Source organism: Podarcis vaucheri (assembly GCF_965113315.1).
Source record: "Podarcis vaucheri genome assembly, chromosome: 16".
NCBI lineage: Eukaryota > Metazoa > Chordata > Lepidosauria > Squamata > Lacertidae > Podarcis > Podarcis vaucheri.
The window spans coordinates 2646639-2658030 of record NC_138754.1 but is presented as its reverse complement, the minus strand read 5'-3'; the positions used below and the strand labels follow the sequence as shown (position 1 = coordinate 2658030).

Sequence of the window (11392 nt, the reverse complement as noted above, 5' to 3'; positions counted from 1 at the left end):
TGAGCATCAATTTTGGGAGTGGATCCCATGATTTAACTCATGGGTAGGCAAACTAAGGCCCGGGGCTGGATCCGGCCCAATCGCCTACTAAATCTGGCCCACGGACGGTCCGGAAATCAGCGTGTTTTTACATGAATAGAATGTGTCCTTTTATTTAAAATGCATCTCTGGGTTATTTGTGGGGCATAGGAATTTGTTCTGTTTTATTCTTTTCAAAAATAGAGTCCGGACCCCCCCCCCAAAAGGTCTGATGCACAGTGGACCGGCCCCCTGCTGAAAAGGTTTGCTGACCTCTGGTTTAACTGTTCCCCCAGTACTTCATTTAGGCTGTCCTGGATCTCCCAAACATTTCGCTTCATTAGATTTGCAAAAACGACACTTTGCAGCAGGGGCTGTCAAACTTTTCTCTTTCAAAACAAAAGTTTGCTGGCGCCAAACTGATTATTATTATTATTAATATTGATAAGAAACACATTGGAAAACAAAAAGAAACAACTCCCAACAAGGCTTGATTTATAACGCAGAACACAACAACTTAATAATATGATTATGGGGCATGCAGAAAGTATAAAACAGCGCAGCTACATAAAAGCATGAATCATTTGCAGAACATAAATGAGCCTCTTCAGCATGTATTGCAAGTTCAGTGAGAGGTGTGAGCTTGCTTTGGCCGGGTAATCTCATTTGCATGAGGTCTAATTTGAGACAGAGAAACTCTCATCTCCTTGTCTTTTCTGACCTTTTGTATTTGTCAGAGTTGAAAATCCCTGTTCACAACAATGTGTCGTGGAGAACTCTGGGAGGATAGCCAATGCTTTTGAATATCCAGTGCTTTTTCTCGGAAGACGGGACACACGTTGTTGTTGTTTAGAATGGATGCTTTTGAATTGTGGTGCTGGAGGAGACTCTTGAGAGTCCCATGGACTGCAAGAAGATCCAACCTCTCCATTCTGAAGGAAATCAGCCCTGAGGGCTCACTGGAAGGACAGATCCTGAATCTGAAGCTCCAAGACTTTGGCCACCTCATGAGAAGAGAAGACTCCCTGGAAAAGACCCTGATGTTGGGGAAGATGGAGGGCACAAGGAGAAGGGGACGACAGAGGACGAGATGGTTGGATGGTGTTCTTGAAGCTACGAACATGAGGGAGGCAGTGGAAGACAGGAGGGCCTGGCGTGCTCTGGTCCAGGGGGTCACGAAGAGGCGGACACGACTAAACGATTCAACAACAACAGCGCCATGCTTTGAAGGGAGGCAAGAGAGGCAAAGCGGTTGTGGGAAGGGCCTCATTCCCTGAATGGCAGGAGGCGGGGGACATAACCTCTCTCTGACGGCGGCGAATAGCTGCCAGCATGTGTCCTCAGCCTAGCGGAGAAACTTAATCAGGCTAATGCGATCACATACAGGCCAGAGACTGAAGGAACAAGGTGTCTGGAGCTTCGCGCGGGGGAAATATGAGATGCTTTCTGCCAAAACCAATCTCCTGATGGCCCCGCTTTGGCCGGGGTCCCTGCCCTCTCCCAGCAAAGCAGAGAGAGCCTCCAAAAGTGCGAGACTTAAATGGGACTGAGGAGAGATGCACAGATCTGCATTGAGCCCACCAAAGTAATAGGACGGCTTCTGAAATTCTCCTCATCTGAAGCTCTCTCCAGATTTGGGGCTTCCAAATTCCTTGCTCTCCTTTCCCAAACAGAATCTGGAATGTTTGGGTTCCAGGCTTCCAGGCCTCATTGAGGAAAAAGGGGATTTTAAAGCTGTCTCGAGTTGGGCAAGAGCTTTCAGGGTTCTAGACCTCATGGAGGAAAAAGAGTTTTCAACTGTGCTGAGCTGAGGCCCAGCTTCTCAGAGCTAATTCTTCGCCGGTCTTGCATCGAGCATGAAAATTTCTGCATGTTTCCAGGTGCCAAGGTACCCTTTGGCTGCGAGTGTTTTCCATTGCTCTGTATCGTTTAAGAAATCTCCCTCATTTGGTGGTGCCCATTGCCCATCGCAGACCAGTAGAAACGCTCTGTCATAATGACCCTGGAGTCTTCCTGGACTACAACTCCCATCACCTGTGACCCTTGGGCCATGCTGGGACTGCTGGGACTTGTAGTGCAACATAATCTGGAGGTCGAAAAAGGATGGAGTATACCAGTGTAGAGAGGCAGCGGTGGTGTAGTGGTTAGAGTGTCGCACCAAGACCTGGGAGACTTCGAATCCCCACTCACCTATGAAGCTCGTTGGGTGACCTTGGGCCAGTCTCTTGGCTTAACCTGCCTCACAGGGTTGTTGTGCGGATTAACTGAGGAGGCGCAGAACCACATGCGCCACTTTGAGTTCCTTGGAGCAATAAATAAATATTTATTTGCAAATAGTCCAAAAGGACATGGGGATCTGAGGCTCAACAAGATTGCCACAGAGTTGGGTAGGCAAACGAACGCCCGTGGGCCGGATCAGGCCCAACTGCCTTCTAGATCATGCGTAGACAAATTAAGGCCGGGGCGGCGGCGGATCCAGCCCAATCACCTTCTAAATCCGGCCCATGGACGGTCCGGGAATCAGCATGTTTTTACATGAGTAGAATGTGTCCTTTTATTTAAAATGCATCTCTGGGTTATTTGTGGGGCACAGGAATTCGTTCATCCACCCCCCAATATAGTCCGGCCCCCCACAAGGTCTGAGGGACAGTGGAGTGGCCCCCTGCTAAAAAAGTTTGCTGACCCCTAGACAGAGATATGTATTTACTGACTACATGGGTCTTCCTTAACTTTGTGAGGTAGTCAAAATAAAAAAAATTCCTTCCAGTAGCACCTTAAAGACCAACTAAGTTAGTTCTTGGTATGAGCTTTCGTGTGCATGCACACTTCTTCAGTATCTGAAAGCTCATACCAAGAACTTAGTTGGTCTTTAAGGTGCTACTGGAAGGAATTTTTTTTTATTTTGACTATGGCAGACCAACACAGCTACCTATCTGTAACTGTTTGTGAGGTAGATTAGGCTGAGAGACGGCAGCCGTCCCAAGGTCCGTGTCCATCCCCCATTGTGCCTCCTGTGGCCAAGTGGGGATTTGAGCCCAAGACTCCCAGGGCTCTAACCACTGCACCACACCGGCTCTCAAGAAGGATGGAGTCTCTCTCCCACGAGTAGCCATTGCTTCTTGAGTCTGGGCCCAGGAGACCCCAACGGCTGGCCTGCCAACGCTCAGCGATTTGAGACTGAGAAGCGGTGGGCGGCGAAGGGTCAAGCCTCCCTCCCCGCAGAGCTTTCCCCTTCCAGATCCTCCTCCCCAAAGCTGCTTTTGCTACTCATTACGCATGTAACACCTCATCCCACCCGCTAAGCTCAGCCTATTCCGACGAGGGGGCGGGTGTATTTCCCAAATGTGTGCAAGCCTCCGTTCCTAAGTCATCGTTTATTTCTCCGATCTGGCAGGAAACATCCATTTAAGTACGCGGGAGTTTGCGCGGGGGTTTTTGCGCGCGTGTGTGTTTCTGCAGGGAGAGGGGCGCGGGGTGCTGAAGTCGGAGTTAACTTACCATTGTCTGCTGTGGATCTCTCCGTGCTTTTAAAAAAAGCCGGTTAGCATTTGCAGCTGAAGCGCAAACTCACCCCCTTCTCCCAAATGTCGCGAAAAGCTTCCCACGAAGACTGGAAGCCACCTGGATCTTGGCAGACGGAGCCGGCAGCATCATATTCGCTGTCCGCCTTTTAAAAATAAAAATGAATGAATGCACAACTGGGGAAACGGAAGAGAACTGTGATGCTTTCGGGCTGGAAAATCCCTTCGGACGTGCGGGTCTGGGGAGCCATATTCCGGCAATGGAGTCTGGTCCATGGGGGCAAACGGGGCACGGACTCACTAGCCCCCCATGGCCAGCCCCCTTACTCACAACCAGTCCAAGGGGTGCCCCTCCCTGCCAGTTAACCTCCTCTTTTTCCTTAGTCTCAGTGGTGCCCCTTGCAGAAGGATGGGGACAAAGCTAAAATCATTTGGCTCCGCCTCTTGTCGGCTCCGGCTCCGCCTACTGTTTTGGGCCCCCTTTGCCAGCCCCACAGCTGCACCGAAAGAGATTTAGTGGATCTCTGCCGTAAGCCAACAGCTGCAGGGATCAGGAGCCACAATCGCGATTATAACGAAAATAATTATCGCTTCTAAACTCTGCTCAGAGCAGACCCAGCGAAATTCAGAAATCGAGGTGAGCCGCGCCCATTAACTTCAACAAGTCTACTCTGAGTAGGACCGGCACTGCGTACAACCCAAAGCATCCCGCCTCCTAATTTCCCCCAAAATCAACCCAGCTAATCTTTATATCTGCAACATAGATTCTTTCAAAGCTGTAAATGACGAGGTATGTATAAATGAAAGGCAGCAAAAAGCAAAAGTGAGTTGTAACTGAAATACGGAGTGTGTGTAAATAAATGCAGATCTTCTCTCCCCCCGCTCAGATTTATCCCTTTCCTCTGGAGTCTCTGCTCTGTTGACTTTCTGATTGGACGCTCTTTGCGGGCAGGGACCTTTCAAGTTGGAGCAGAGCTGGTTTGCTTCAAAGCACCCCCCATTCCCAAACCTCACGCGCACGGATGTTGCCGGCAAGTAAGCCTGGGATTTCCGCAGCACATAGAAACCTAGAGCTGGAAGAGACCCCAAGGATCACCTAGTCCAGCCCCCATAAGTGCAGGAATCATGACATGCTTTCATCCTGAATTTAGGAACCCTGCCTTTATACTGGAGCAGACCATTGGTCCATCCAGCCCAAGATGCTCGACTTGGACTGGCAGCAGCAGCAGCTGTTCGCCAAGATTCCTTCCTTCCCTCGCCACGGACGGAGGCAGCAAGGACTCGCCAGTGGAGACCAGAGTCCTGCTGTTGCGCTCCTCCCACGGGGCATTTGAGAAACCAGGACTCCGGACCAGATGGATCCAGAAGGGCTCTTACGCCCAGGTCACCTTCTGCCCCCAATCCTGCCCCCCAAACCGGTTCCAAACCGGGAATCCCAGGACAGGTCCGTGAGAGCGCTCTTCGCGCAAAGGAGATGCGCAAACCAGGTTCATGGTTTTGCAAACCTCTCTCACCCTCTTCCTTCCTCCTTGAGCTTTCCAAAAGGTCCAAAAAGCACACAACGCGCTTTCTCCCGTGGCAAAAAGGACCGAGCCGCTTGCTGATATCCCCACCCCACCCCTTTTAAAAATCTGCTCCGGTCTGTCCAAGGGAGCGAGCCGGGCGGCTTACCTGGAAGGTGCTTCGGGGAGACACAACAAGGAGGCTTCTCTCTGCCCAATGATGTCTCATGTGTGTCTCTTTCCCTGCCTGTCTCTCTCTGCCGCCCCCCCCCCCGCTTCGCCACCTCCCTCTCTCTCTCCCCCCTCCCTCCGCCAGCCACGTGGATGTCATTTTGCCAAGGGAATGTTCCACCCCATAGTTTCTTCTCTGTGCTGAACAACTCAGCGCAGACGGCGGCGTCGAAACAGCCAAAGCCACCATCGTTCCAAGACAAGGTGGCCTGACAAAAGAGGAGAAGGGAAAGGGAGTTAATTGCTGGCACCCATCTGTCTCGGGAGACAATGCAGAAGGGCGCCTTTGGGGGCGAAATCAGACTGTTGGAGAGTAACAGCGCCTGCTGTGGCCCTGGAGAACAATAGGGGAGAGAGATGTTTTGTTGCAGCTGGGGCAGGTGAAGGCGTCTGGCACCTGTTTGCTGCTGCAGGTGCCCCATGGCGTTTCTTCTCTCTGCCCTCCTCCCAGCGGTCATTCCTCCTGTGGTCACTGCTATGGATGCACAACCTGACTGTCTGTCTCCAGGCACTGCGGTCGGTCATCTGCAAGGGATTCCCACACGGTGGGGTTTATGTTGCCGAAGTCTTTGTAGCGCAGATTTGGTCCGACAACCAGTCTGGTGCCTGAAGCCAGCTCCCAGTAGAGCACGTCAATAATAATAATAATAATAATAATAATAATAATAATAATAATAATAATTTATACCCTGCCCATCTGGCTAAATTTCCACAGCCACTCTGGGCGGCTTGCAATTGAGTGTTAAAAACAATACAGCATTAAATAATAAAAACTTCCCTAAACAGGGCTGCCTTCAGATGTCTTTTAAAGAGAAGATAGCTGCTTATTTCCTTCACATCTAAAGGGAGGGCGCCACGACCGAGAAGGCCCTCTGCCTGGTTCCCTGTAACCACACTTCTCGCAATGAGGGAACCGCCAGAAGGCCCTCGGAGCTGGACCTCAGTGTCCGGGCTGAACGATGGGGGTGGAGACGCTCCTTCAGGTATACTGGACTGAGGCCGTTTAGGGCTTTCAAGGTCAGCACCAACACTTTGAATTGTGCTTGTGCCAATGCAGATCTCTCAGGACTGGTGTTATGTGGTCCCGGTGGCCACTCCCAGTCACCAGTCTAGCTGCCACATTCTGGATTAATCCAATTAATCCTTGGGGATCCTGCCATCTTCCATTCTGTGCACATGGCCAAGACAGCGTAGACATTGTGGGATGTGAAACACAAGAGCAGTCAAGTACAACATTCCTAGAGTGAACCTGTTTACACATGGGGAGGAATGTTTGTCCAGCCAGCAGGTAAACTTCCTGTTTCCTTCTGGGCTGGGACAGACTTCCATTGCATGGGACTAGAGGTGGGCGTGGCCTCACCTGTGCAGGTAAGGATGAAAGCACAGGGCAGGGCAGCCATCTCTCTCTTTTTGACTACATGCATCGAAGAAGCAACATCTGCTTAGTCAAAGATGCTCTCTTCGCCTCTAGCCAAGAGAGAACAAAGGGACTGTCCCTTTATGGGATAGTTTCCAGGTGTATGTTACTTTTCTAAGATAAGTCTGCCTTCTGGGATCCGATTGTGAACAGAATGTGATTAAACTCTTTTTATACTTTTATAGAAGACTGTGTCGTGTCTTATCTTTTATGAGGGAATAAGGGACGCGGGTGGCACTGTGGGTTAAACCACAGAGCCTAGGATTTGCTGATCAGAAGGTCGGCGGTTCAAATCCCCGTGATGGGGTGAGCTCCCATTGCTCGGTCCCAGCTCCTGCCAACCTAGCAGTTCAAAAGCATGTCAAAGTGCAAGTAGATAAATAGGTACTGCTCTGGCGGGAAGGTACACGGCGTTTCCGTGTGCTGCTCTGGTTCGCCAGAAGCGGCTTAGTCCTGCTGGCCACATGACCCGGAAGCTGTACGCAGGCTCCCTCGGCCAGGAAAGCGAGATGAGCGCCACAAGCCCAGAGTTGGTCACGACTGGACCTAACGGTCAGGGGTCCCTTTAGCTTTACCTTTAAGGGGAAAATACCAGAACAGTTATTATAGAGGCTTTAGCGAGCCTGAGCAAATGCATCCGCTGTGAGTTTAAAAAGGGGAATGTTACTCTGCTAAATTGTGAACTTGTTCACACAAGTTGGAAAGGCTATAATCAAACAACATATCCTCTCCTGGATCCCTGAACATTCCCACAGACATCGCTGAGACAGCAGTGCGAACGTGCTGGGGATGTGGGCATGACAGAGAGCATCTTTCTTTGAGACTTTGTCCTGCTGTGGGATGCCCAAAATCGTCCTGACACAGTGAATGTGGAAGCTGTTGAAGTGTTGCTCTTGGAGGGTTCAAGTTCCCCATGTCTCATGACCACAAAGCAGCGTGCTCAACATGCAAGCCCTGCTAGACCTTCACCTTGGTATTGGTCGCTAAGTATCACATTCTACCAGACCCTTTCGGAGAGGCGCGCCATTGCTGTATCTGCCTTGCCAATACACCTGTCCAGCTCAGCATCGATGGAGAGGTTGCTGGTTATGGTGGAACCCAGGTAGACAAAATCACCTACGTGTGTGGTCACCCATTCTGAGTGCATTGCCATTCAAATGATGTGTGTATGCGCCATGTCAGTGATGCGCGGCAGTGCTTACCTGGTCCCTCCCCCCCCGCGTTTTATTTTATTCAAGTTGGTGCCCCTCTGGAAAGCCCAACGGATGTTTCCCCATTCTGGTTGCCAGGCCAGGTACGCCCCACTCGCGGAGACTTCAGGACCCAAACCTGAGACCTAGGCGGTGTGCCCCTCTCAGCACTGAGCTCAGGAGACGGAGGTTAATTGGGAAAGTGGAGGCGGTGGTTGTGGTGGAGGGCATATCCCACAGAAAGCTATGCAATGCTTTGCAGAGATGGAGGTTAATTGGGAGCGGAGGAGGGCTGACCCCCCCCGACAGTCTTATGCAATAATTTGCATTCGGCTCCTGCCAGCCTGAAGCTTAGAATCATGGCGAAATAAATAAAGTCCATCGGGTTCTGTGGGACTTAGGCCACAACCCCACTTTAAAAAGCCATGGTGTCCCCCAAAGAACCCTGGGGCTGTAGGGTGTTTTTTTAAGGGCACTGAGAGTTGCGAGGTTAAAGGTAAAGGTAAAGGTACCCCTGCCCGTAGGGGCCAGTTGTGACCGACTCTAGGGTTGTGCGCCCATCTCACTCTAGAGGCCGGGAGCTGGCGCTGCCCGGAGACACTTCCGGGTCACGTGGCCAGCGTGACGAAGCTGCTCTGGCGAACCGGTACCAGCGCAGCACACGGAAACACCGTTTACCTTCCTGCTATAAAGCGGTACCTATTTATTTACTTGCACTTAGGGGTGCTTTCGACCGAACGATGGGAGCTCACCCCGCTGCGGGGATTCGAACCGCTGACCATGGGATCGGCAAGCCCTAGGTGCTGAGGTTTTACCCACAGCACCACCCGCGTCCTGAGAGTTGCGAGGAGACTCCCTTATTCCCGACAGAGAGGTACAATATCCATTTTACAGGGGACTCTGGGGAATGTAGCGCTAGCACCTCTCGGCACCCTGAACAAACTACAGCTCCCAGAATTCTTTAGGGGAAGCCGCAAAGGCTTTAAAGCGGCATTGTGGTCCTTCAAATGTGTGGTGTAAATGTGACCCTTCTCACTCTCTTGCACATTCTGAATTTATTATTATTCATGTTTAATACTGTATTTTATGCTGTTTTTTGTTGCATCAATTAAGTGTTTTAAATTTGTTGTTAGCTGCCCTGAGCCCGGTTTTTTGAACTGAGAAGGGCGGGGTATAAATAATAATAATTTCTTGTTGTTGTTGTTGTTGTTGTTGTTGTTGTTGTTGTATGGAAATACACCCTCTTCAGAAATAAGCCTTAGCATCCCTGTGATGTTTGTCACCAGCAGAACTTTTTAAAAATAAAATTCAGAGAGGTTTTGGGACACTCCCCCCCCCCCAGTCCAACAACATTTGGAGGGCCGTAGATCAGATGAAGGGAATGCATCAAACAAGGGAAAATGAGGCCAAAAAAGGGAGGCTGGTGCTTTTATTTTGCTTTTATTTTTGCTTTCTGACCTCTCACGTAATTCATAGGCGGATTTAATCCACCGATCCAAACCCATACAACAAACTGACTAAGCGTACTTTAACTGAGAGACAGTCCTAACAAAAGGTACAAGAAAAAGGTAGGTTTGCATCACCTGGTAACAGTCTCTCCCTTCTCAACCCCGTTCCGGAAGAAGAGACAAGGAATTTTCCACACGCCCACCCCCCACCCCCATTTCTGTGCAAATTACAATTCCCAGAATTTGTTGAGGCAAATGTTAAACTGGTACAAGACTGATAAAAGTTTTTAAGTGCAGGTGTGGTTTTGGGTGAAGGAAAGCTGTGAGGGCTGGTTAAGCAAGACTGGAAGTTGCTGGCGGGGGTGGGGGGTTGGACGCTACAGAAAAATGTGACTTAGTTAATTCAAGTCAAGTTTTGCAGCTATTCCCCTCCTTCCTGGGCTATCCAGTCCCAATCCAGCCTCAGGTTCCATTTTTGTTGCTGTCCTACAAACACAACGGCCCCTTCTGTGCTTAAGCCACACAGAAGGTTTCTCCCCAGCCAGCCTGACCTCCTCACTTCCCTCACAGAAACCGCACAACCTGTCGACATCCTTCCGTCAACCGTTTTGTGCCCAATCTTGTTTTAAGCACAGGAGGAGCGTGGCAGAAGGTGGCATGGGCTTCGCGAGACATTTGATGTGAGGCAACCCCAGGCAACTACTCCAGTTCATCGGGAAACTGCTTGGGCAAAAGTTACCCAAAAGCATTCGGGTTTTGTGCATATGTGCCAATATTCTCCCCCTCCCGTTTTAAAAGAAAGTGAAAGCAGCAGGATATGAGGTTTGCGGGGGGTTGTTGGTTTTTGGAAGTTGCTGGTGAGTTAGAATCTAAACCGAGAGGTCAGTGTGTGTGTGAGACACACACACACACACAATGAGAGAAAAAGACAAGAGACTCTTTCGTTATCAAATACAGAAGCGGACAGACACTGAAAAATAGAGATCTATCTTATAGAACCACATTTGTCCACAATATATATATATTATTATTTCTTAAAAACTTGGTTTCAAGAAAAAAACAAAAAACAGAACAGCTTGGTTGAGTCTTGTGCCATTAGGCAGCAAAAATGAGGTATTTCTTGGCTACCTAAGTCGGCCATTTTGGCCACGGCGTTACAACGTGGGCAGCTAATTGGACTTTGCCCCTCCAGGGAGACTTCGTCACGGAGAGAGCTTCCTCACGCTAGGAGTGCTGTTTGTCCACAAGACCCTCCCCTTACTTAATACTTTTAAGCTTCCACAGCGGTAGGCTTCCAAATGCTTTCCAAAGCGGCTGTCACACACGTTGCCTAGTCCCTCAGCCCCGTGGTTTCCTCTGAGGGGCTAGTGTGGGCTCGCTCCGTGCTTATCCAGGGACGAAGAGATGCGGTCGAGGTTGCGTACCAAAGCTGGTGTCAGAAGTGGGGATCTTTCGAGCACAAAACCCAGGCATTCCGCTTCAGCTGCTCTGCTCCGTTTTGGGCAGGCAAAGATGGCAGCAAGACTGTTTTGGTCTTGGTTACCACCTCCTGTCCCTTCCCGCTCTGGCGTCAGTTGCAGAGGAGAAGCTGGAGAAAGGCAGAGAGAGAGAGGGTCCTCACCCTGCTGGGAGTGGGGGGATTATACCCCTGCTGTTCCCTGTAGAGGGTCGCAGTCTGCGCTGAAGAGCTCTTTGTACAGGGGCGGGAAGACGGCGTGGACAATGATGGGGTACATCTGGCGGAAGGAACGCAGCTTTTCCACATGCTGGCAGCAGAGGCTTCGAAGCTTCCCTTTGGGAGGCAACTGTCGGAAGTGAGAAGAGAGAGAGTTTACATATATCTTCCTATATACATAACAATGTAAGGCTGTTGTCATGCTGCAGTCTGCGCAGCTGGCAAAAGGTGGCCACATCAACTCCAGCATGACTACAGAATGGCAGGCAGGCAGGGAAGCGGACAAGGAGGGAGAGGTTGATATATCTTCCTATAGACATAAAAACGTAAGGTTGTTGTCATGCTACAGTCTGTGTAGCTGCCAATAGGTGGCAGCATCAACTCCAGCGT

General features: G+C 50.3%; 1 protein-coding gene across 5 annotated transcripts in view; it reads right to left on the bottom strand.

The window, feature by feature from the left end:
* Positions 1–9303: 9303 nt before the first annotated feature.
* RORC (RAR related orphan receptor C) overlaps positions 9304–11392 on the bottom strand; it is a 90017-nt gene continuing 87928 nt past the window's right edge. For all 5 annotated transcript variants that reach the window (XM_082202250.1, XM_082202252.1, XM_082202253.1 and 2 more), the window contains one exon: positions 9304–11132. In XM_082202250.1, coding sequence (XP_082058376.1) covers positions 10968–11132 — 165 coding nt within the window. In that variant the 3' untranslated portion in view covers positions 9304–10967. The remainder of the gene's footprint in view (positions 11133–11392) is intronic.